This window comes from Grammomys surdaster, unplaced genomic scaffold (assembly GCF_004785775.1).
Source record: "Grammomys surdaster isolate TR1022 unplaced genomic scaffold, NIH_TR_1.0 125881, whole genome shotgun sequence".
NCBI lineage: Eukaryota > Metazoa > Chordata > Mammalia > Rodentia > Muridae > Grammomys > Grammomys surdaster.
This window is the reverse complement of record NW_021620706.1, coordinates 1,362,285-1,388,678: the sequence shown is the minus strand read 5'-3', so window position 1 is coordinate 1,388,678 and position 26,394 is coordinate 1,362,285. Positions and strand designations below refer to the sequence as shown.

Genomic DNA, 26,394 nt, shown 5'->3' with positions numbered 1-26,394 from the left:
AGGGAGGGGGTGCGGGAAAAGGCAGAAACAAGGTAACAAAAAGGGACAAAAGCGGCCTTAGAAAAGAACTGTCAGACACAAACCCCTCAAAACAATGGATGGGGGAAGAGAAGGAGAGAGATGACAGAAGCGGAGCAGCATGGAATCTAGTAAGAAAAAGAAACAAAAATTTCAAATAATGGATTTTCAGCCACCCCTGCTGCTCCTCCAGCGCCTGGTGTCACAGTCTCACAGAGCTGTGCATAATTTATTATGGTCACTCACTGCCAGGCTGCTGGAAAGGGCAACAACTCTCTGAAAATACTCCCCACTGCCTGGATGGCTTAATGATCCACCCTTTGTAGAAGGGTGGGCTGGGGACTGGCAGGCAGGGCAGAAAGAGCTGGGCAGGACTCTACAGATGCAAAGCTTCCCACTGCGGACAAAAGCGGGCCTTCACTCTTAGGCAACCTCCATGGGCTTTTGTGGCCCAGGTTTCCAGGTTCTAAAGAATCAACCTCTGCCTGCCTGATGAAGTTTTCTAGGGTCCAAGATCCTCCTTTACGGGAGGTGTGGCTTCTGATGTAAAGAATATGATGATAGATTTTATAAAAAATAAAATCAGAACTTGGTCAGTCACACTCAGGGCTAGAAAAAAATAGGCTTCATTTTTTTTCAAGCGTAGATATATCTTAAACATTTGATATTATCTTTTCATAATTGTCATTTTCATTGTTATTAGTATGTGTGTGTAGACATGCACGAATGTGTATTCACATGTGTAGTAAGTAGGTTGCATTAGTATGGTTGCGTATTTTGTGACAAGCAGGTGGCATGTGGTTGTCAAGAGGAAACTTTCAGGAGTCAATTCTTTGTTTCCTCCCTGGGAGTCTGGGACTTAACTTTATCAGCCGACCAATCTCACTGGCTCAAAAGTCCACTTTGAATTTGGGTGGAGAAAATATTTAAAGTTAGAGTTTTTCTGTTTGTTCATTTGTTTTGGATTTGGTTGTTATTTATTTTGTTTTGTTTCAGAACTCCCATATTCTTACATTTTAAAAGCCTTATAATACCTTTGATCATTAGATTATTTATAGCCATTCAAGTATACAGAGAATGGAGAAACTTTGCACTGAGGCTTGTATCCACTTCTTGAGAATTTGGTGGCAGTCAACTGCAAGCCTCTATTTCTTATGGTTAGTTTTGAAGTAATGGATTTTGTTGTTCTTAGTGGTGGTGTTTTGTTTTTGTTTTTAAAAATAAAACCCAGGAAACTGGCTTTTGCAATCAATAGCAGCAGATAGAAAAGATTTTATTTTATTTTGCACTATTAGGGGTTAAGCTTGTAGCTACATCCATGGTAGACAAGCACCCTGCCCAGCAGCTACATTCCAAGCCCAGTTAATGAACTTCGATAATATCTTTAAGCACAGTAGCACTATTCTGGATGGTGAATGCATGTAGAATGTTTGTGCAGCAAGACTGGGAAAATGGCTGTCTGTGAAGTCCCTGTCACGTAAGCATGAACACTTGAGGATGAGAGTTCGACTCCCACCTACCACATCAAGAGCTGTACTGTAATGATTGTAATCCCAGTCCTGGGTAAGCAGAGACAGAAGACCTCTGGGGCAATTTTGGACAGCCAGTCTAATCTTGACATTGAGACTGGGATTCATGTGAGATGTCCTGTGTCAAAGGATAAGATGCGAAGCTCCCATGGGATGAAAGCCAAGATGTTAGTCGATGAGGCCAGCAATCACTTCTCTGGCATTTATTCCTACAGAGGGTCAGGAGCTCAGGCAATGAGCCCAGATAATAAAGGATCTGGGCTTCATGTGACCCTGCCATATTATACCTTCTCTTTGGCTCTGGAGTTTCCTATGTGTAAAAGGTTATAGTTTAACTTAATCACAAAGTTGCTAGGAAGAACAAATGTAGTAGCTCTTGGGTCAAAGCTTAGCCAGCAGTAAGACTTTGGCAGGTGAAAGCCACTGTACCATTACAGACATCATTAAACCAGAACAGCTCTTGCTACTGTGCCACCGACATGAGCACATCTGAAAACTCTACATGTTATTTGCCGCCTAGAGGCCAAGCATTGCAGTCCATTTTCTTTCTCTTTTAGGATAGGGTGAAGATCTTGTAGGATATAATATAGAGAGGCAATTACAGTTTTACATTTTGATGTCTCTTCTCCAAATTATGTGTGTACATGAGAGTGTGTGTATCTCTCTCTCTTTCTCTCTCTCTCTCTCTCTCTCTCTCTCTCTCTCATCTCTCTCTCTCATCTCTCTCTTGTCTCTCTCTATCATCTCTCTCTATCATCTCTCTCTCTCTCTCTCTCATCTCTATCTCTATCTTTATCTCTATCATCTCTATATCTCTATCTTGTCTCTGTCTCTATATATGTCAGATACATATGCATACATACATATATCCACTCTTGCTAAATAAAAAGATGTACTCTATGAGAAGGAGTACTCTCCTGTCAGGGGATGGGTCTTTTGGATTAATACATTTCAGTAGGGTTCCAGAAACACTGAAGAAATCACATGAGAACTAGTTGAAGGAGGAAACGGCCAATAGGATAAGAGAAAAAAAAAAAAACCAAGATACTAAAGTCATAGGTAAGAAAATAATTAGAAATGCTGAGTTCCCTCTTTAGAACAAAACAATAGAGCCAAACAATTCTAAATTCAGCCACACTAGTAGATGGCTTCGCATAGTATCTTCTCACTGATAAAGGCATGAAAATATCTACATCTTGTCTGATTCAATTAGTTATCCTTTTACTGGCTCAGTCAGTAGTCCCTCATCAGTCTGATCAAATACTATTGATAAACACCTACCACATGTCAAAATCAGTGGGAGACAAGCTACTGTAGCTTCAGTCTGTTTTTAAGGTACAATACTCTGTTTTACCTTAACTGAGGAGGAATTGTGATTGCAGGGACAGAAATACCTACCATGATGCCCAATACACACAGAAGCTAGCTGAATAAACTCAAGTTTTCTTCAACACAGACGCTCTGTATTAGTTTACCTTGAGAATGTGTACCACAAGGGCCTTGTTTGCTGTAAGTCATTCTTTACAAAGTATACTTCTTGATTTATTATCTGCTAGAAAGACTGGATTTCACTCTGCCCTGTATTCATCATCTTTATGAAATACAAAATGTAACAGGTTTCATATTTTTAAATTTTTATTATCTTTACTTTTTATTTGTTTCCAGAGAGTTCTCATGTAGCCTAGAGCCTTCTTCTTATATAGCTAAAGCAACCCTGTCCTCTAGCTCATCTACTCTTCTAAAATAATTGGAATTCATGACCAAGTATTCTTTTTTGCTGTTAATCATCATAACTTAATGATCTAGTTTTGTGCATTGTCCCCAACCTGTCTCATTATAGATCAGTCTGGTGTGACACTCTGGAACTACATGTCTTCATGGAATCATAAGCTAAGATCACACCCCTTCCCACATCTCCTGTGTCTATACTTTAGGCCAATGGTGTTTTTTAATTAATGTTTATAATTTGGTCAGATGCTATGATGAGAAAGTAGAGAAAGAGCCTGGCTCAGATTCCCTAATTCACTGTGATATTAACAACTACCACTTAATAGTAACATATAAAACCCTCTAATGTGCTTTTGCTATTCCTTTCTGAAATATAACAAATATATATTTAAAAACATAATATTTAAAACATACATGTAGTTTACTCTACAGTGTTTTATCAATAAATGTACCTATTACTAAATATAATGCTTCTTAGTGTCACATGATGGCCATAAAAATAAACAGTACTCATAGTCATTGAACTGATACTTTATATTGAAATGGCACCACTTTTGACTAAAAGTTTGTAATTTTTAAAGGAAGCATTCATTTGGATATCATTAACAAACATTAATAACTGCAATTAAAATCCTCATAGACTAGTAGCTTTAGGCAAATTATTGCCAGCTACATAAATGCTTCTTCACGATCTCCTGGCGTTATCTACTTACAGGGCACACCCATCTGTGCAAATAACAGAGAATTAAAATCAAATAACAAGTTAAGCAACATAATATAGCAAAAAGCAAATATTTCATTTTGACTCCTCATAAACAAGAGGATCATTGATCTGAAAGCCCTTCAAAATTCTCATACCACACGGAAAATAAAGGAGAACAGAGTAAACCCACTGTGTGAGGGCCATCAGAATCAGACCTCAGGCATTCTTTCAGACAATTATAGTGCACAGGTCTTCCTCATGTTTCTTGTGAAGTTGTATTAGTCCACCAAAGTTGTTACATAGGACTCTCCCGGGGCTATGTTCACTGAACACCAGCCTTAGACTACAGTTAACAGGTCAGCTCACAAAACTAAAAATACTACTCTCTAGTTCAGTGGCCATGCCAACTAGAACATGAGTAAACATCACAGGAAGCAGTTTGTTCTCTGTTTCTGACACTTGTCTGTCTGTCTATCTGTCTGTGTGTTTCATTTGCTACCAGACCAATGTCAAATGTCAAAAGCAAATGAACTCACTCAGGATGTGGACCCTGGACTGCATTTCCCAGTAGCTCTTACATTCAGCTCTCTAATTCCTTAGATTTCTCAACCTCTGGAGTTTCCAAGTTTCTACTTTCTGGAAAATTTAGGAAAGATTGAGACTTGTCAGGTTTTGGCATTAAAAGGAGCATCTTATATTGTCCCCTTCACAGATGCTTAATGAGGACCTTATTCAAACAGTGCTTTGGTCATAGCTCCCAGGACAGTGTGCCGTATGAAAAAGAGGGTCTGTTAACCCAGCTGCCGGAGGAAGGATTTATTTCCCAGGGGAGAGGCAAGCACATCTGGGGCATTGCAGTCCTCACTCTCAGTTTTGGACTCTTTTTCTAGTGACAGACATCTGCTCTCTGGCATGGGGGAGAATAATATTCTGTGGCTAATGTCTTATGGAAAAAACATTGGCAGACTGAAACAGAAACCGGGCCTTAATTTTCCTTGATTTTTCATTATTTCATACACATAAAGCTTTATGCAAATTAAGTTTGGACATAGAAAAAATCCTGGGGGAAGTGTCAAAGTGTCCTTCTGGGTGATTTTATCTGGAGTAATAAACATTTAAGATGCTGAACATTTTAAGATTCACAACTTGTAAACATTTTCCTGCTCGCTTTTACCGTCATGAAAACTTCACAATGTAAGTCTTCCTGATGACAAAATCAATGTTGAGAATGAGTCACAAATAGAGCCTGGAAATTATTTTAAGATTCATTTGTGCTGTGTGTGTGTGTGTGTGTGTGTGTGTGTGTGTGACAGAGAGAGAGAGAGAGAGAGAGAGAGAGAGAGAGAGAGAGAGAGGCATACAGGTGCTTGTACCTATACATACAAGCATAGAGGCCAGAGCAGGGCCTTGGCTGTCTTCCTCTATTATGGGTTGTATTCCCTCTAAGGTGGGGTCTCTCCCTAGGCCTTGGGCTTACATTTTCTCAACTTGGCAGCAAACAATAAACCTTTAGAGCTGGGATCAGAGGCATGTATGGGATGTGCAGCTTGTTGTATACATGCTGGGATCCAAACAGTGATCCTCATGATTGTAAAGCAAGCACTCTTGACTGCCAGGCCATCTCTCTAGGCATATGTTTGGAAATTCTGTATAGATGATCTGTGAACAGAGGGATGCATGGTACTGTGGGGTAGCATGATGGTGCAGCTGGTAAAGGACTTTATCAGCTTTGCTCAGCCCTTTGACCTGCCTGGGAAGCTTAACAGTGTTCCCTCCAATTACAACACCATGGTGAAACTTTCCTTCTAAATCTTCGCTGGAATACTTATGCAGTTTTAGCCAAGAACATCTAATGAAGATATTGAAAGCAACGGGGAGTGGAAAACCAACAAGGGCAATGGCCAAAGTATGCTGTAACCGGACGGTTAGAGAGGGGAAAACAAGATCATTGTCAGGGAACCAAAGACAATGTCATCACAGATTCAAGAAGAGAATTCTTATCCCCACCTCCATAGTTCTGCACACATAACTGTCTTCCATTTTCAGGGAACATTTGGCTGATTGATAAATTATATCAGTTCATAAATTAGATGTCATTTGGTCCAGCTATAAATGCTTAAAAGCTGATTTCCATGTGAATAACTTCAGCCAGAGGGGATGACTTCTGGACAGACAGAAGAGTAGTGGACAAAAGGAGACAGTGCAGGTAGTCTGGGTATTTTACTCGTTTTTTTCTCTGTTCACATATGGAATTGGATGCTCTGAAGTAACAATGTGAAATACTCGGCAAAGTACTCAAGAAGAGGCCAGCACGAAGGGAGCCAAAGCTTTGGGCCCTGATAGTTTGAGGGAAAACAGATCTGCCATCTCATGGTGACCAGTTTGATTCTGTACATAAAGGCTGACAAGGAACAACCTTTTAGGCACTCTTCAGTTCCATACACCCAAGTTTAATCACAACACAAGACATCACAGCTGAAGGGAAAAAATGATCAACTTAACAAACAACCACAAAGTAGTTCTTTATAAGGAAATATATTGATTTCCATGTGACTATGTCTGCATCACTGGGTTATATGACACAAGCCATCTCTTGCTTTTCTTAATATGGGCTGTAAAGTAGGAAGGCAAGACATTATATTCCATTTTCCATCACATCCTTGGACCCTTGTGAACAATTGTTCTTTCAGTGCTTGGTGGCATATCTGGGAAGTAAGCAACCCATGTAGTGCCTATGATGTCAGAAATCCAGAGAGTCACCAAAAATTCTGGAAAAAAATCTGATTTCTAATATTAAGAATCTGAGTTAGAAAGACATATAAGGGCTGGGTTGATGGTTCAATCAACAAAGTGCTTACCACACTAACAATAACCTGAATTCTGCCTCAAAAACTCACAATTAATTTAAAACGGGGCTGTGGGGGGTGGGCAGAGAAGGATTGAGCATGATGGCACCTCTTGTAATCCCAGTATCACAGTGCTTTGGAGACAGATGAATCCTTGAAGACCACTGGGTAGCCAGCAGTTACTACATGGAGATTTTCAGGGCAAAAGCAGACCCATTCTTCTCAATAAATTAAAAGTATAGACAAAAAAATAAACAAATAGACAAATAAATGGTCATATAAACAAGTAAATAAATGAATGATGGCATCAGAGGAACAATACTGGACGTGTACCTATGACCTCTACATATGTACACATACCTGTAAAACACACACACACACATACACCTCACACACACAGGCAAGGACATAAGCAGATGTACATACAAGGCAAGTTATAAGGAAAAAACTCCAGGTCGGAGTGAGACTTATCCCTGTCCATGTCGGCTGGTATTTCTGTCCGCAGACATAAAATCAGAAGGGACTAAAAGAGCCCTAGTTCCTGACATTGCCTATCTTTGAAAGACCCTCACCTCTGTATCATTACAAAAGACATAAGCACTAGGAAAGATTATTGGTTCAAATACTGGGTTGATAATGATCACAAAAACACTGAGAAGAACACGAATGACTTCTCACAGGCCTCCTTAAGCACCATTCTGACGTTTGGCAAGATGATTCAGCAAAATAAACATGAAAAGTCCAGTGTAATTTTAAAAGAATTTTAAAGAAAATGTTTTTTGTTTGTTTGCTAACTTGGTTTTTAAACACATGATGCTTAGAGCAAGGGGAGAAACTTCCAAAGGTGAAAATTGGACTGCTCTATATAAAGATTATAGTTCAATTAGATAAAAAAGTATAAAGTGTTATAGGAAATAGACTTATATGTATAACTGTATAACTTGTAGACATCTTTAAATCTGAAAGGTAAGACACAGACAGAGTCTCCCTCATACCCAGGAGAAGGAACTTGAAAGTTCAGGTTTGTGTGTGTGTGTGTGTGTGTGTGTGTGTGTGTTAAAGATTTATTTATTTTATTTATGGGTACACTGTAGTTGTTTTCAGAGACACCAGAAGAGGGCATCAGATCCAATTACAGATGGCTGTGGGCCACCATGTGGTTGCTGGGAATTGAACTCAGGACCTCTGGAAAAGCAGTCAATGCTCTTAATCTCTGAGCCATCTCTCTAGCCCCTCCTTGTGATTTTATAAATGGAGGAATGGGAAATAAGGAGGATTCAGAATTATGAAAGGAGTTAGAGTTAATTGGTCTTACAGTTAAATTATCAGTTACTAACTTTAATGCTGATATTGGAATACTTTCTCACTGGTAACTGTTTTCAGTGCCTTTCCTGCATTCTGGCCAGCTTGCCAATTAAGGCATGAACTTTGATACCCTTTGGCATCCTTTGAGATTTGGAACACATGTATAGGAGTGAACAACCTCCTTTGGAGGTTGCCAGCCACAGTAGAAATTTTTCTCACAGGTGCAGTGCAACTTTGATCTTTGAAGGACACACACAACAAAGTAAGGCAATGCTCTCAAGTTGCTTGAACAGCAACATTTAGCAGATACCATTTTAAAAAAATTAGAACCTTAGGCACTTATGCAAATGACCAAGGACTTTATTTCTCCATTTTGAGTACAAGATGGCTAACTAGTTGTGGCTTTAGTGAACGACCTTAGTTTTGATGACATTAGTTTGACTTTTCTATGCATTCACTTGGAGGATGGGAAGTGGTTGTACTCAGAGTGAGATTGGTTTCACAATATTATGACATCAGATACCCAAGTAGCCTAGATGACAGACTTGCATCACAAAGTCCATCTGACACAGTTATTATTTTGTTTTTGTGCTGGGGATTGAGAACAGGTCATGGTACATGCTAAACAACCATCTCACACCTTCACTGTTTTCATCATTCTTCATAAAGCAAATCAAATACAAAATATGAGAATAAGCAGTGCTTGATGGTATTAAAATAATAAAGACTCATTTCAGTCCAATATTTGCCAACAACCAAGCGGTGTTTCCCACGTGCGGTACCAGTTACCTACAATAAACCACAATCTAAAGCTATTAAGGAAAATCTACTGTTAACCGTTTCAGAAGCTTTAAATAATTTTCATAATACTACATTGGTGTTGTCATTCTTCACGATTGGTCATTGTTCCTCTGTTTATACATTATACTTCATCACAGGTGCATACATATAGAAATAAATATCATGCATGTATGCTGTGAAAATGCACCACAATTTCATCCTTCTACAGGGATTTTGAAGTGTCTATCCTACAAGACAGAGAGTAAGTATGAAATAATGAGTTTATGTAGAATGACGAAACGTGAAAGTTTTGTTGTTGTTGTTGTTGCTGTTTTGTTTAGCTTTTACAAACAATGTAATGACAACTCATTTGTTTCTTTAGTGGGTTTTCAAAAATCACTGATTAGCCTTCTACTTAAAATGTCCACACTCACAGAATGTTAGAACTTTACAGGATTCCAGAGATTATGCTATTCAAATCTCACAGTTTGGAGGTAGATACATCTGCCTCAGGAGGGCAAGTGGCTTGATGGCTAATGGAAAGAATACGGAGGGAGAGTGACTTCAACTCCTTAGTACAGCTGATGATTATAAGGGCTCATATATGCCAAGCCTCACCTGGCAGGAAACACACAAGTTAAATATCAAGGTCGGCTTTATATATATATATATATGTATATATATATATATATATATATATATATATATATATACACACACACACACACACAACCACACACACTTCATAAGTAAGATGCCTGTATTTAACAGAGATTATATTTTCCTCTGCTCATAAACTTCCTTATTTTTGGTCATTTGTATGTATATTTAGATTTTATATGTATATATTTATATGTATTGTATATTTATGCACATTTATGTATATTTAACTTACAATAATTACATAAGGCGACACTCTTAGAAAAATCATCACTGATTAAATATTTGTGAGAAAGCTGAGTTCAATGAGCAACAACAGGTATTATGAAAAGAAAATGTGCTATACAATAGACTTTTCTGTTAGATAAAATCCCATGTTAGACCAGTGTTGCCCTCCCTTTCGTGCAGGAAGCATTCAGAATGCTCGGACAGTGCAGACAGTCATGCACTAGGCTCTGAGCACTGTAAAGGGAATCCCTCTATAGCAGCTCTTCATTCCTCCACTGACCACACAATGAGTATACATTCCCTATCCTACTGATGAGGGCATATAGGGAGCTGAAAGACAGTGGAAGAAACAGTGGGAACCAGGGAGAGAGAAGGGGAAAGATGCTAGAGTTAAATTCAAATAAGGCCAGATGGTGCTCCTCTTAAAGGAGAGTTATAGAAAACCCTCTAATAAAAATAAGTCATATTCTTCCTTCTTCAAAAAGCTGAATATTCATATCTCCTAGGTCTATGCAAAATTCATTAAATTGACTTTATTTCCCATTTATTTAACTTATAACATAATAAAATTCTAAAGAAAATTGGTATGATTGGCTGATAAGAACTGGCTTCAGTTTTAGTAGCACCAAAAAGTGAAATAAAACATGCCCTTTCCTTGAGCCAACAAATCCAGATCTTTGAAAATCTTACTGATATCTCTGCCTACAAAGTTTTTAACATCTGGCATTCTCTTTTAGCTCAAGGCTGAGTAAAAGTTTCTGTGACTAAATAACTCCCTGGAGAGAATACACCCACAGGGAATCATAGCTGGGGACGTTTAGATGTATGCAAGGAACAAAGCCCATTCTGGAAGGAGAAACTCAGCTGGGAATTTGCAATATTTTCAAATAATTGTTATATTTGTGGCAAAATATAAAAACCAGAATGTACTCTTCCTTAAGAACTTAGTATGCTCCCCTTTTCCAAAGCTGACATTAGTCAAGGAATTCACTTTTTAAAATGTGGGGTTTGGGGTCTAGCCTGTGAAATAGGCAAAGGGGATAATCTCAATGGATGAGAGAAGAGTGGGCCCACTCAGTACCAACTCAAGCCCGGTTCTGCTGCCCTTGCCCTTTTGGCATCCTTCAGCATCTGCATTCTTACGCGGGGTTTTACATGTGTATGGATGGGGTAGTCAGAGGTCAAAAATGCCACTGCTTTTTTCAGACCCCATCTCTCAGTGAAACTCGAGTTGACTAACTAATCCCTTAGGCTAACTGGGTAGAACACTTTAGGGATTCTCCCATCTCTGCCTCTCCAGTACTGGATATTACAGGTTCCTGCGGCAGTGCCAGCTGTTTTATATGGATTCTGGGGTTCGCTCAGATACTCTGTTTTGAGTGCAAGTGGATTATGGACTCAGTCATCTCCACAGCACAGCCATCTCCTTATACACGCCACATCCCTGACACACTGTTAGACCACCATATGACTCAGAAATAATGCTATTTTCCCCTGACTTGATAGCACAAAATGGTGGATGTGTTTACCAGGCTTAATGGCCTTCTGGTAACCTGTGGTGAGAAGAGCCTGGATCCCAGTGAACGATGCCTGGCCAGCCCCTCCCCGCCTGCTGTTCATAAGAATGATTTCTTCCTGAGTTGCAAATCCATTCCCAAGGCCTATTAAATATTTACAATGTACTTAAAGAACCCCTCTCTGCATTTGAACATGAAAATAGAAACTCTTGTTCATTTAAGCATGTAAAAACTTTCCTCTCTGCAAATAAAGGGCTCTGGTTTAATTCATATAAATTCAGTGACTTGAGAAAAACAGGAGTGTGGGACAGTTGGTACCTCCTAAGAAAGAATCCCAAGTCACGAGTGGATACAGAAGTAAACTTTAAAGTTCTAGGAAACTGACAGTTCTAGGAAAATACCAACGTTTTGTATTTAATTCACAATATTTCCTCTGGGCTTAAGGGCGAAATGAGATTCGAAACACTTACCTTTTAAGCATTAAGCTTTTTTATCTCCCTTTAAACACACCACACTACATCTTGTTCCATAAAGATGTCGTATTTTCTATATATTAACATATTAGTTTGCATTTATTCATTAGGATTTTTTTGAATTTGCTTTAACATAGAGCTTCCATTTATTGTATCCGTAAATAAAAATACCATCAAAGTCTTTTTTGCAACTCCCCAAATACAGTTAGGGAATAATGAGCGTATGCTAAAAACTGTAAAACGCAATTTGTGCTGTGCCCCATTTACTACAAAATCACTAAGAACAATGCATTGTGTATACTGTATTGCCCCAGGGAAACTAGATCGGCCTCAGAAATGAATAAAGAACATTGCCTTGGATATCAGCTAACTCTGCTTCAGCGCTTTTAAAAACTATTTGTTATGATATTCCTTCCTGTCAAGCACATAATATGATTTCCTCAATAAAACCCAACCGTTGCCGTAATTCCAGTTTCCCTCATTTTCCACTTTTTAAGCACTAAATATTTAAACACCGCCAACCTGCTCTTTCCAGCCAGTCATCAGATCCACACACCTCCTCGCCCAAGGTACAGTCAGCATCCGTACAGGGGACCATTATGTGGTCCTGACAGCCACAGAGGCAGCTGCTGAGGGTGCTTACCTGCCCACAAGCCAGGCCCATTCCTCTCTCCCCCATGCCGTGTGGACACGATAGATTTAACTCCAGGGCATCTGCTCCAGAAGCCTATAAGGAAGGAGAAATGAGACAGAAGGCAGAACTTCATTCAGATACTGATGCTCTCTCCATCAGTTACAAAGACCACATCTCTTAGTTCTAAACACTGGATTCCACCACAGTTTTCTGTTCAAGTCCACTTGAGCTGTTGGGCACCACACTTTGTCCTTCCTACACAGCTTCTATTTCTGTAGAAACTACTCTTAATTAAGTCTGGTCCTCAAGTTAAAGTGCTGATAACAACAATAAAACATTGATTGAGAGCTTAAAAGTCACAACTTGTTGCTCAGTATACATTATATTTAATCTATATAATGTATGTGAACTTAATTTTTATTTAAAATTTAATTTATAGGATGTGTATGTATGTTAACTTGTATGTATGTAGGCAGTGTATTCATTTAGAAGTCAGAGGACAATACGCAGGAGTTCATTCTCGCCTTCCACTATATGGGCTGTGGAGATCAAATTCAGGTCCAGGGACTGGCGATAAGTACTCATACCAGTGGCCCAGCTCCCAGCTCCTGACTCTCAGAATCTTTGTGTCATCACAATTCCCATTCCAGAGACAAGAGACATGAACCAATTGATGTTAAATGACCGGTCTGGCTGTTAAATGAGATAATATAAAATTGATGTCAATCTATCAGGGACCACACTTTGTCTTTCCTATGCAGCTTCTACTTCTGTAGAAACTACTCTTAATAATTCTGGATAATTGATGATGGGAAGAGGCAAGCAAAGAAAAATGTGGTCAGATTCCTAGAGTGAAGGAGCAGAATGTAAAACATTTAAACTTAAAGCCAATTTCATCATATTTTAAAACAGCTTAGTGTAAGAAACACAAGCTATTGGTTATCTTATCAGACTTCAGTCACCAGGAATTCTTATAATTTAAATCAGTCATTCCTCCCTTAACACACAAGTAGATGTTTTCAAAATAAGAGAACAACTCAGAATACTTGGGGAATCTTCAAATTCTTGGAATGTCTATTTGGAAAAAAAATCTTTCAACTTTTTAGGGGCTGGGAGATGGCTCATTGGGTAACAATATTGTATAAGCATGTACTGTACAAGTATGAGAACCTGAGTTTTCTTATATTCAGCATACAATGTAATATTATATTCTGCATGTCTGGTAAGGCTTTATGTGCCTGTCATGCTAATATTGGGAGAGGTACAGAGAGGGGGGATTCTAGGAGGAACTTCCTGGCTAACTTCTCTTCTGTCTTCTGGACGAAAAACTGGCAAGGGTACTCAACTGCACACCACACACACACACACACACACACACACACACCCTATTTTAAACTTAATATAGTAACTCAAGAGATAGAGGACAAATATATCAAACTTGCCAAGCTTTATACTATGTTACCTACTTTTAGGAAGTAACAATGATTTATAAATAGTTAGAGGCGAGAGTAGGTTTCAATAATAATATCATATATGTATTACCTCATAGGAAAGCTTTTGTTTTCAAAGGAAGTCTACTATTTACTAAGCATACTATACTGTTCTTTAAGCCAAAAGCTGTTCCCCATTGTTTCTCTATTCTTCCTAGTTGTTTTTCCTCTATTTCACAAATTTTAAGTATGATCTTAACAAATTCATCTTTAGTTATTTCTCAGTTGATTTTCTCGCCCATCTTCAGTCATTAGCACACCTGCTTTTTCTGTACATCTGTGAAGGCCTATTTAATCATTTTTCATGTTTCCAAACATGGACACATTACGCTGCTCTGCTTCCATCACCCAGTTTGGAAACGCTTCATTTTACTTAACAATGACTAAGACTCATGCTGTTGTCTTTCTACAGGCTTTGTAGTGAGTATAGACAACACTCAGCCTACTGCCTGCAAAGGACCAGAGAGGCTTTGGGTGAGTCAGTTAACCTTCCTAGTCTGCAGCTGGGTAGACATAAACTGCAAGTAATGCGACTGATTTCAAATTCATGCCGTATGAGAACCATGTACTTTGTCTAGATTATGTATTGCGATTATATACGACAGTGTGCCTGTGCTTCTTTGGAGTTACTCAAGGTATTTTTAAAGACTTATTTATTTAGCAATTGATAGGAACTTGGTATCACTTTGGATTAGCAGATTTTTGGGAAGCACTTATACACATATTTGTATTATTCATATGTCATTGCAAACTGACAATTAAACAGCATGGTAAATAATGATAGCTAAAGCTAATTGGGTACATTCCATGTGCAAGGATATTTCACTAAGCCTTTTATTTTATCTTACTTCAGCTTTAAAAAAAAATCTCCAAAAGGTAAGCTATACCATCATGCCCATTGGCAGTTCATAAGTCATACATAAAAGATTCAAATTATCCATCTCACAAGATCTTAAACATGGGGGTCGTGGTTTACCCAGTGATTTAAATCAATGGGTAGATTATTGTTAAATCATTTGTCCCTTAAGTAAAGTCCAAATACCACATCTTTTCATTCATTTGTTGTTCCTAAACATTACCATTGCTATGTACACTCTGTGTGTGTGTGTGTGTGTGTGTGTGTGTGTGTGTGTGTGTGTGTGTGATTTGTAAGCAGAGGTGAAGGTTATGTGGAGGAGGGGGAAGGAGACTAACAGGATGAGGAAGCTAAGCAGGGAGAGGGATGGGAGATATGAGGGAAGCAAGGTCAGAGCACATTACAGATGTGTGTGGAATTCCCTTATCAATCTAGAATAGACTATGGCAGCTGAATATGCATCAATCAAAAGCCATTCAGAATACTCCCTGGTGATAGTGTGTGTCACCAATGAGGAAGTCATTGAGAGCATTTCTTGTGCTTCAAAGAGTATGTAGTGACAGAGTCAGAGCTTGAACTTCTCTCCATAGTCTGATGTTTTCCCATGCATTGATTCTGTTTCCATTCATATCTCAGTGTGTACAAACACAGCTTGCCAGTCACGGATGTGAGGTTATCTGGCAGACACACTTGGCGACACAAAGAGAAAGAAGACACTTGCTCCCCAGCTGGGACTGCCACACTGGATTAAGAAAACATAACCCTTCAGTGTACTTGTGGCTTCTCAACTGCTGTCCGAAACAAAATTCTTCAACATCTAGGAAATAGAGTCTTATCTTGGGAGAGTTATTTACATTTCTCAAATAGTACGTACCCACATGTACTGATGACCAAAATGAACCTGAGATGGTCCTCAAAATGCATATCCAGGACTTAAAAATTGGGACAAGGTTGCTCTGGATGACACCCTGGGCCTGGGAGACATTTATTTTGCCTCTGAATATTCCTGACACAGGGCTCACAGGGACTTCAGGGGTGGCTAACTTTTAATTCCAAGTAGCCATGACCATGCAAACAAGCCTTAGTAGTTAAATCAGCATGAGATGTTAAATAAATTCAACTGGACTAACATTCTGCCTCTTATTAGTCACAAGAATTTTAGTTACTTAGCCCAGAATGCATCGACCTTGCCCAATAAGGATTGTGAAAAAGGTAACGAAAAGGTGGAAGCAGGCAAAGGGATATTCATTGCCCAAGGAGTAGCTAAACCCCAGGTTAGACATGTGTTGGAACTGTTTTCCCCGGAGATTTAAGTCTGTTCCACAGGAGGAAATGCATACCTGGTGTTTCAAACCTAGCCCTAAACTCATGGCTCCCAAGGTCACAGCTTTAGTCACAAACCTACTAGTATTCAGTCAAATAAAGCTGCCTCTGACAATCTGGATTTCTCTACCCATAGTTTAATGCAGCTCTCAGATTTCACCAGGGAAGTGTGTGTGTGTGTGTGTGTGTGTGTGTGTGTGTGTGTGTGTACGTGCAAGCACAGAGGACCCTGGCTAACTCAGAAACTCAGTACTTGTCACAGTGGAAAGGATATGTGTCAGTGGTGTACTCAGTCACAAATGGGACATCTGTACTACAGACTAGTGGGTTCCTGGTGCAGTAGAAGACCCTGTCTCAAAAGATGGAAAACAACTAAGAAGGATTCTCTGTATCCACCTATGGCCTTCATATACACATACACATATATGAAACCACTTAAATATGTATATACACTTATATACACACGCAGGATTGGGGATTTTAAAAAGTTATTGAAAGTCTGAGACAATGATGTTTTACAGATAAACGTGGCTGAGAGATTATGGATACATTGCCCACATCCAGCAGGTACACTTTCTCACGTTTGATGGCTTTACTCACCTTCCAGACAACACTCTCCCACCCTCACCCCATATTACTGTCAGCATATTGACTGTGTTAGTTCTCATAGTCTTCCTCTATATGAGACCTAGGGCTAGCCACAGATGCAGATTACACAGCTTACACAAGCAAGATCCCCAAGGGACCAAGATCCACGTCTTATAAGGAGCTCTGGCTTTCTCTTCTAGTTCTGGTTTTGTATGAAGAATCACACTGCAGGCCATGGAGTGTATGACTGCCCAGAGTGATAGAGCGCACAGTCAATAGTGTTGTAGGATACTATGAAGAGAGACTGTGGGCAGGAAGGATCAGGCCATCCCTTACTCCTCTATTGCTTCTGTGTTAAGATGATCTTGTGGCACTCTTCCTGACCTCTATACCTGAGAAATCTTCTCTGTTTCCCTTGGAAGTCTCTGCATGGTCTCTCGTGCACCATTCTATGTTTCCTTTGTCTTTTATCCTAGCTCATCTTTTTCACACTTTTCCTGCTCAGAGATTGTGTCCTTCAATAAAGCCTTCTTCTCATTAAATATGACACAATCTCTATTTCCTAGGCTAATAGACATTGAGAAAGATATGGATTCCAGTTCTGTTCACATGAATTCAAGATTTTCCTAAGATCTAATACTGGCAGCTTTCAGTAATGACTCAATTTGACGAATATCTGACTACATACTTAACTGTGAGTACATCTGTGGGGCTGAGTTGATTTCTGTGCACCTCTGTTTGACTGCCCAGGAAATTTACACATAGTTCAAGCTTGTAATTTATAAATAAATACTCTTTTGAACTAAATGGGGGAAATTAATCAATGTCTCTATGAGCAAATCCCAAGCTACGATAAATGAACACTTACTACCAAGTTTACCAAACGTTTCACCATGTTATAAAAACCCTCATGAAACTGCTTCTTTTCCACGGTGTTTTAAAAAGCATGGCAACTTAAGCAAGAATGACAAAAATAAGGCATTGGAAGGCATTTCAAGTTTAAGTTCACTAAGGTTATAATTAAAAAGGGTCAGTTTAGGTTTTTTTTTTATTTACAAGAGAAAACAAATCATCTAGCAAATGAAGATGACAAATTAAGCAGTCTGGGCACACAATGTCCTTGAGATGGTTACATTTTGTTCAACTTAATATATTATTTAAATGTACCTAATTCTGTGACCCAATTTTGAGGGGAACATAGAGAAATATATCTGTGTCTACGCTTATTTTTAAAGCTATTTGTTGTGCTCTGTAAATAGTAACATAGCATATTAGGATCCCATGAAACAAAGAGAAGCAATGTCATCCTTATACTGGTTATATCTTCCCAATGCTGTGATCAAACACCTGAAAAGAAACAACTTAAGGAAACTAATGTTCTTTGAACCTTGTGAGTTAGGTGATGAAGCCATCTTGGCACAGAAAGTTTGGGGGCAGGATGAACTCCATGTTCTCAGGAAGCTGCTTGTTCACGCCTCCATGGACCTGTGAGAGGGTGGTATTGGTGCTGGTCCTCAGTTGGCTTTCTCCTTTCCCCCTTTTATTCACTCTTAGGTGTCACCAACACTCAGGGTGGGTCCTCAGATAATCATGTTTGCAAAGGCTCTCCCAGACATGTGTACAACTGTGCCTTACACAGGGCCTCTGGCATTCCCTAAACCACCTAGTTGATTTGGTTACCTCTCCTCCTTGCACAAAGTTAATCCCAGAGCTTCCATTCTTTACTACTGATCTTCTACAACTGCAGCTCTTTTGATGTGGTACATATGTCTTTTGTGATAGTAGAGGTGGTGAATAGAAGGCTGATGATAGATTTCTAATTTAAAAATCCAACCCACTGAAAGGAGAAACTTCATGAAAAGGTACACATGCAACATCTAGCTGCTTGCTAGCCCCAAAAGCATCAGCACAGTGGTGTGGTATATGATTCCTGGTACAACTCACAATAAATTGTCCATGTTAGACAGTATCCTAACTTTGGATGGAAAAAAAATTTAATTTATTTTAATGTGAATTTTTCCATTGGGAAAAAAATATATATACACATATATACATATATGTGTGTGTATGTATGTATGTTTTAAACAGTAGGTCCATATAAACAAAAGTAGTGAGTAGTTCTTTTTCCTTTTAATAGATTTATTTTGTATGTGGATATGAGCATGCATGAATATATATTTTGTTTGTGGGAATGATCATACATGAATACACCACAGTTTGTGTAGAGGAAGGTCAAATGATAAATTAAGAGAAAGTCAGTTCTGTCCTTGCACTATGTGGGTCACTGGGGCTGAACTCAAGTCATCAAGATTGTTGGCAATCACCTTTACTCATGAACTACCTCACAGACCCAAAACTACTCAAAAAAAAGAAAGAAAGAAAGAAAGAAAGAAAGAAAGAAAGAAAGAAAGAAAGAAAGAAAAAGATGACAAAGAAGAAGATGATGTGACACTGGGAGGGTGACCTAAGAGGGAGGTCAGGGAGGATCCGGAGACGACCAGTCGATATGGACAAAATACAGTTCATGAATGTAAAAAAAATTATCAAAGAGTAAGTCAAATGTTATATTTGAAATGTTATTGGATGTGTATAATGTACAGTGTGATGAAATCCTTTTGGCTGCTGCTGTTCTACCCCTACAGAGATGCAAAGGCCTAAGAGCCTTCTTCTAATGCCCTAAGTTAGCCTTGGCCTAACTTGTTGGTTTCATTGACAATTTGTCTGGCTTGTTCTTTTTGATATGTATATTGCTGCCTCATGGAGATATGGAGATTGTTCTGACTCTTTTCTCCAGTCTTTCTTATATAGTATTCAGGAAACCATAATAAATAAGAGTGAAATTAAAGAATAAAATGCAAAAAATATAAAATTGCTAATATACTTATAATTACAGCCTTATGACTTTTGTAAGTAAACTCTGCCACTTAAAAATTAATGTCCATTATTGAAGGAAATATTTTTCAAAGTATTTTATTCTCACAGAAAAGCAGAGAAGCACACAGCATGATAAAGCCATTTATCATAGTCAGCTTAAAATTGGCAAAGCTCATGCCAAGCACGGGCTCTGTGGAAGATTTCATGGTCAATTAGGTAAATACATGTATAAAGCAGACCCAGCACAGAAGATCACGAAGCCAATTACAGATCATGTTTAATTTCACCACCCTGAGTCCCAGTAGTAATTTTTCCCTTCACAGTTTTAAAAATATCCAAGTAAAATGTACAATCAACCATCTTTGCCTATCATAGAGAACATCATGGTATTTTGTAATGTCAGGTCAAGTCAAAAGTCTTACTAGGTTCATTCTTCAGGGTGGTTGAAAGCTTTGAAAGACCCCCAGCTAGGGCTGTCTCACATAAGTTGCCTGACCGAATGATTGACATAAGAGTATTTCTTAAGCATGTAATTTTATGTTTGAAATACAAATCTGAAGGCTTGTGGTTAGTTGTTTGCATTTGTGCAAATTGTAGTTTATATTGTGGCATATCCACTGATGGATGTGGCATGCCTGCTGACTAGTGTGGTATGCCCACTGGTGAGTGTGATGCCCCTGCTGACTAGTGTGCTATGCCTGCTGGTGAGTGTGGTACCCCTGCTGACTAGTGTGGCATGCCCGCTGACTAGTGTAGCATTCAGCCACAGCCTGTCCTAGCACTTTATACATGTTGGTATTCAAACTAGAACAGTATTAAATGAACCTTTTATATTTTAAATATTCAAGGCTTTTATATTCAGAATCCCTTCTCTTACTGTCAAACCAGTTTGCCTAAAGGCAAGGCAAGATCAAGTTAGACTCTCAAAGGTAGAATTAAATTTTATCATGGCATCCATCATATATACAGTTTGCTTAATATGCAAATGCAGAGTCTATGGATTCAGAGAATAAAGGGATTTTAGGTACTGTGTGAAATCCAGGGGGCTGCTTTTATAGAATATATTCCTTTTAAATTTACATTTCCATCATTTAAATGAAAACACATGGTAAACAAATTATAATAGAAATGCTTTAACTTACATTTTCAATTCAATTTTACTTCTCTTGTATTATTTTTTGTGGCAGCTCTTTACTTAAAACCAATAAAAATGAGAGAGGTGAACTAGAATAAATACCAACTAAAGAAATTTTTACCTCAGCCATTTTGGAGAGCTCCATCCAGTCATTTTTGTTGTAACTGCACATGATGCTCGCGATCAGGATCTTTACAGAGAAAAAGAGAACATGGGTTCAGGGTGGCCTCACAACTTTGTACAGATATTAATAACCGTAGAAATACATTTATAATGACAAGCTACATTATCAAAATTAGTTTTTTCAATCTGTTGAAAAAGAAATGTCACTAGAAAAGGTAGCATGTAACCATGAAGCACCAGAGAACAATTAGAGCTTTAGATATGTGTGATGACATTCTTAATTACTGTCATTGGACATTTGACCACTTACCTGAACATGTATGCGCATGTGCTCAAAGCTATGTGTGGGAAATAAATAAAACAATAAAGCTATTGTTTTATTACACATGTACATAGATATGTACATGTGTCTGTAGGTACGTGATTGTAGGGTTACTTGTAGAGGCCAGATTACCTTGTCTGGGTTTTTTAGTGGCCACTCCCTCATTTTTACCTTTCCCTTTTTGATATAACATCTTTTGCTAGAATCTGAGGCTCATTGATTTGCTAGACTGGCTCAACAGTGAGCACCTTGAATTCTCCTGAATGCTGGGATTACAAACTCTTTAGGTGAATTCTGGGGATTGAACTCCCATCCTCATGCTTGTATGGCAAACACTTCACTGACTGAACAATTTCCCCAGCTCCAAGTTTCTTAACTTCATTGAGTCTCAACTTTCTCACTTCTCAAATGTAGAGTATAATATTGACCTTGTCATCTCAGAAAATGGCAGTGGGAATTACACAAATTTGTGTGTAAATGTGGGCAACTGAAAGAGACATCTAATTTTCTATAATGCCGTTAAACCACATATTACTATAATTATTAGCACAGCATAAAGATTCCTTTCATGGGAAAGAAAATACAATGTTCCCTTCAATAATAACATATTTCAACATTGTTAATACAATTACATGTATTTCTTGAGAACTATAGTTTCAAATTATATTAAATAACTTTACATTGCTTTGGATTTCAGTAGGCTGATGACTTATATACAGCCTTACATTAATCCATCAATTGAGTATAGTATATATGATAGTAGTTACTAGTCTCTGCGCCAAAGCCAGAATGACTATGTTGAAATTCTGTTCTATCATCTTTAGGTCCTGTGCTGAGCAAGGAAGTAGATTTTCTAATTAGTAAAATATGGGTAACATTAGAGAGAGAAGCAAGAACAGCAGTGGCTAAGAATTATTGAACTTTAATGACACAGTGGACATTTTACAGGATTTTGATTTATAAACTTATTTAATAATTCTAACCTTTTTTTGTCCATTTTTTGCTCAATAAAGACCCAAGGGCATTGGGTTGTAAAGACCACACCACTACTGAAGGGAAGACCAGGATTCAGGGCCAGATGGTGCTACTCACAGACCATGATTTTAGTTGCTAGCCTTTGATAGTCTCATCTACTTACTCTGGGAATGCTAGGAATTGTTTTTTCTTTGTTACATGCTTCAGTGACTATGAGACTAAGGCACCAGGAATTTATGCTGTGCATGAAATCATGGAGTACAGAGATAGAATCTGCTAGAAGCCATTGAGCTCCTATCATACCCTTCTTATTTACATGTGTTTAATATCACAAGGATATGCTGCAAAAGCTAAATGAATGTTTTCATCATGGATAGAAATATGTAAAGTTGAGACCACATTGGAGAGAGTTCTTAACACCAGGGAGAAGCTGTCCTTAAAACTGGCTAACTTGAGTCTCTCTGTAGACCCTAAACACTTTGGGAACTGGGTTTTGGGGAACATATAAATCATTCACTTCCCTGATAGCCATACAGTCAGGGACAAAAACACAAAGTAGATAAATGTTCTCTCCCTTAAACATTTAAAATGGTGAACTTTGAGGTTCTTTGTTCAGCCCAATTTAAAAAAAAAAAGTCTAAGGAATTGTTTAGAACAGTGGATCTCAAAATGGATTGCAACCTCTTTTGTGACAATAGCAAAAGTACAGTTATGAAGTAGCAAGAAAATAATTTTAGGGTGTTGGGGAGGGTAGGGGAGGTCATCAAAATACAAGGAACTGTATTAAAGGTTTGAAGCATTAGGAAAGTTGAAAACCACTGGTTTAGAAGGACTGTCATGCCTCCTGCCTGAGTGTTTCTTAGCAGGAACAAATCTTATTTCAAGTAGTTTAATTACCCAGGTTAGCCCCAACCAGGCAAATTTGAGGAAGAAAGGGGTTTAGCCCAAGTATCACACCTATAAGAACCCAGACCTGCCATTTGGACTTAGATGCTCACTCCAGATACTCTCCCAACAGGAAGAGTTTCTCTGTGTGCTATGCTGTGTAGTATGTAGGCTTTTGAGGTGCCAAGGTTGGTACCCATGGGGGGCTCTCCTTTTCTGAAGAGAAGGGGAGGGGGAATGGGGCAAGTATATAAGAATGGGACAGAGATGAGAAGAGTTGGGCTAAAACTAGGACGTGAAATGAATAAATAAATTAATAAAAAGAAGAAGTAAAGACAGATGATGAATAGAGAGGAGGGACCGCCAGCATGCCTCTTCCGCATTGTGTAGGTTCAGCTTCTCTTTGATGAAACAGAGCCTCCATGAGAACATCTGTCCCATGATCTTTTCTGTAAGGACCTAAATTCCCTTTTCTAATGTTTATCTAGCAAAAAAGAGTCTCTATCCAGACTGAGTCTCCTAAGTGACAAATCTTCTTTCCACCTTTCCATGTAGTCTTGCTCAGAGATGCATGCTTACTGTCCTGCTAGAAAAAGGACCCAGGAAGAATACCAAAGGTAACAAAAAAAACCTTTATATCTCCTAATATCTCCTGGCATGGCTCTCCATTGTTGAGAAGGCTGAAGATAGAGGAGGAGGAAAAATAAAAGGAAGAGAGAGAAAGAAAAGATGAAGAGGGACAACAGGGGGAGATAAAAGTTGGAGAAGATGAAGAAGAAAGAAGTAAAAAGAAGGGGAAATGAACTTATAAGGAAACAGGGAAAGAAAGAGGAGAAATATGGGGAAAGGAAAGGATGGAGGAGGAAGAATGTGAAAGAGAAAGAAAAAGAGGAGGGACAGCCTGATTCTCAATTTGGAATCAGGTGACATTCCAATTGTCTTCTTCATTCCCAGAGCAGAAGTAAAGTAAACCACAAAGGAAAAGCCTGCCATTTAAGGGATCAAGGAACAGATAGATTCCCTAAGGCATGTTGCTAGAAGGCAAGAATAGAGTCCATAGTATCTGAGAGCCAAAAAGAGATTTCCATCAGTAAGATATCTCTGCTCTAAGAAAACTAGCAGGCAATCGACTTGGGTTTTTAGAAATTTTATATTTTTTTAAGTAAAGTAATACTCCCACATATGTGCAGAGGTGTTCCTTCATCACTGCAGTCACAGCAAGACACCCATCACCTTTCTCCATTCCCTCTCAGGATAGAGGATGGGACAGACAGGAAGGACAATCCTACAGACAGAATAGGGATGGGGGTTTCTCTCTGGAAAGTGGGTCAACTAGACAAACACATTGCGCTATCACTAAAGCTGTTCATGATAGATGTTCTTAACGGGGAACTTGTATGGTTTCTTTTCTCTATATGTCATGTTAAATTTTCATAAAGCTATATTTTCTTGAAATTTGTATTGATTTTGTCAGGATTCCTCAAAGTCATCTAGAGCCCTACAGGTTACTAGGATCAACTGGACCTATAATTGGGTTAGATGAAGACAAATAAATATTGTTCTAGAATTAATATGGTTACTGAGTGAGAAATCACCCTGCTTACTTAGAGATTGATAAAGGAAAAAAAATCTCTTTGATAGCATGCATCTGGTTCTGGCTAATGTCCAAAGAGAAGCAGGCCTCAAATAGCAGATTTTACTAACTTATGTATGCCTTATGCTTATACACGTGTCATACGCTGCAATTTTTAAGTATTTTGCAGGCCTAGACTCCAAGTTATACTTTCAACAATTTCAACAGTCAGGAGACTGGAAACCTGGCTACTTAGGCAAATAACTTACACAGCAAAGATATTGTCAGATTTTTTTTTTTTGTTTTTTAATTGCTTGTGTGTTTTTGTTTGTTTGTTTTGGAGGGTTGGTGTTTTTGAGGCATCTCTCTGGAGCATTGGCTGTCTTGGAACTCACACTGTAGATCAGGCTGTAGGAACTTATAAAGATGCACTTGCCTCTGCCTCCTAAGTGCTGAGCTTAAAGGCATGCAGACTGTGCCACCACTGCCTGGCTCAGAGTTATTTCTTATTTACAATAGTGTCATTCTTTTCAAATAGTTCTCACCCAGCATCATCTTGCCCACCTGCAGAATTATACTTTCCTTGATAACAGTGCAAGTGACTTAATGACAGACCTGGACTTAATGGTGACTGTGACAAACACTGACCCCCTTCATCTCTCTAGATGCCTGCTCTTTTAGGTGGAGATGCACCTTCTGGCTGCTTTAAGTCAAAGTTCTTTTGTTATGGAATAGAGCCTAATCTGAGGACAGTCTCAGTGAATAAACACTAATAGAAACTTTCTAAGCAACTGCGGACTTCAATTATGGTACAGAGCTTTCTTTCTCAATTTCTACAAAGTGTGGTCATCTCACTGAAGGGACTCTGGCCAGCATGATAGAGGTGAGCATGGCTCTGGCAGCACATGCCCTTCTCCCTGGTTCCCTCAGCTTTGCTAAAACCTTAGATTACAGTCCTAAAGCTAATTATCAATGTTCATTCTCATACTTAGCTAATTTCTCCTCCTGAAGCTGATTACCAAGGTCCAGCTTCAAAGTGTTGAACTCCAGCAATCAGATGCTCCTTTTGGCTCACCTAATTAACATCCCCAATTAAATTTAAACCCCTCATCCTAACACGGGGGTTTCTTCTTTTACCATTATAAACACCATTTTCATATGTGCCATGTCCATCTCCTCTCTATCCAGAAACAGTCCTTTGTCCCACTTCAGGATAAATATCCCTCTTTCCTTTCCCTTGCTACCTTTCTTTTCTCCCCCATCCTCCGTCTATGTTTTTCTTCTCTTGTTTGCTACCCTCTGTCCCTCTAGGGCAAAGAAATCTCCTTTGTGCTGAGAACTTGGTCTTGCAGGTCCTGGACCATACTGGTCCCTACATACACTACTTATTTTCTAGAAGCACTAGAGGTAGTCCTCTTTTAGCTAAATTCTGCTTTCTGTAACTTAATATTTCTTAAAACACTTTATTAGTAGATTCTTTTCAGTATCATTTTTTTTACTACTGGAAGTTTCTATTGCACCATTATCACCTAGAGTATTGCCCTGAACATGGAGACCCACAGTGCTATTGATTCGTGTGGATTCAAAAGTTGGATGTAGCCTATGTAAGCCTCTCCCTGGGGCAAGGGTGGCAGACTCTTAAGTAGAATCCATACATTCTTCTTTTTTGGGAAGGTTTTCATTTAGTCATCTGGATAGCCAAGCTGCACATTTTCTAAACAAGATCTACCTTCTTGCCCCCCAAAGATGGGAAAGAACACCAGGCTGGGATAATCAGTAATAGCTTGGTCACACTTGACATCAACACCCTACCATAAAAGTCAAAAGGT

At 38.7% G+C, this 26,394-nt stretch overlaps 1 protein-coding gene across 1 annotated transcript in view; it reads right to left on the bottom strand.

Moving 5' to 3' along the window:
- Window positions 1–26,394, bottom strand: part of Dpyd (dihydropyrimidine dehydrogenase) — an 872,190-nt gene that overhangs the window by 299,197 nt on the left and 546,599 nt on the right. Inside the window, exons 15-16 of the mRNA XM_028752184.1 lie at window positions 20,809–20,877; window positions 12,431–12,514 (exon numbers count right to left, since the gene is read on the bottom strand). Of these exons, the coding sequence (XP_028608017.1) occupies window positions 12,431–12,514; window positions 20,809–20,877 (153 nt within the window). The remainder of the gene's footprint in view (window positions 1–12,430; window positions 12,515–20,808; window positions 20,878–26,394) is intronic.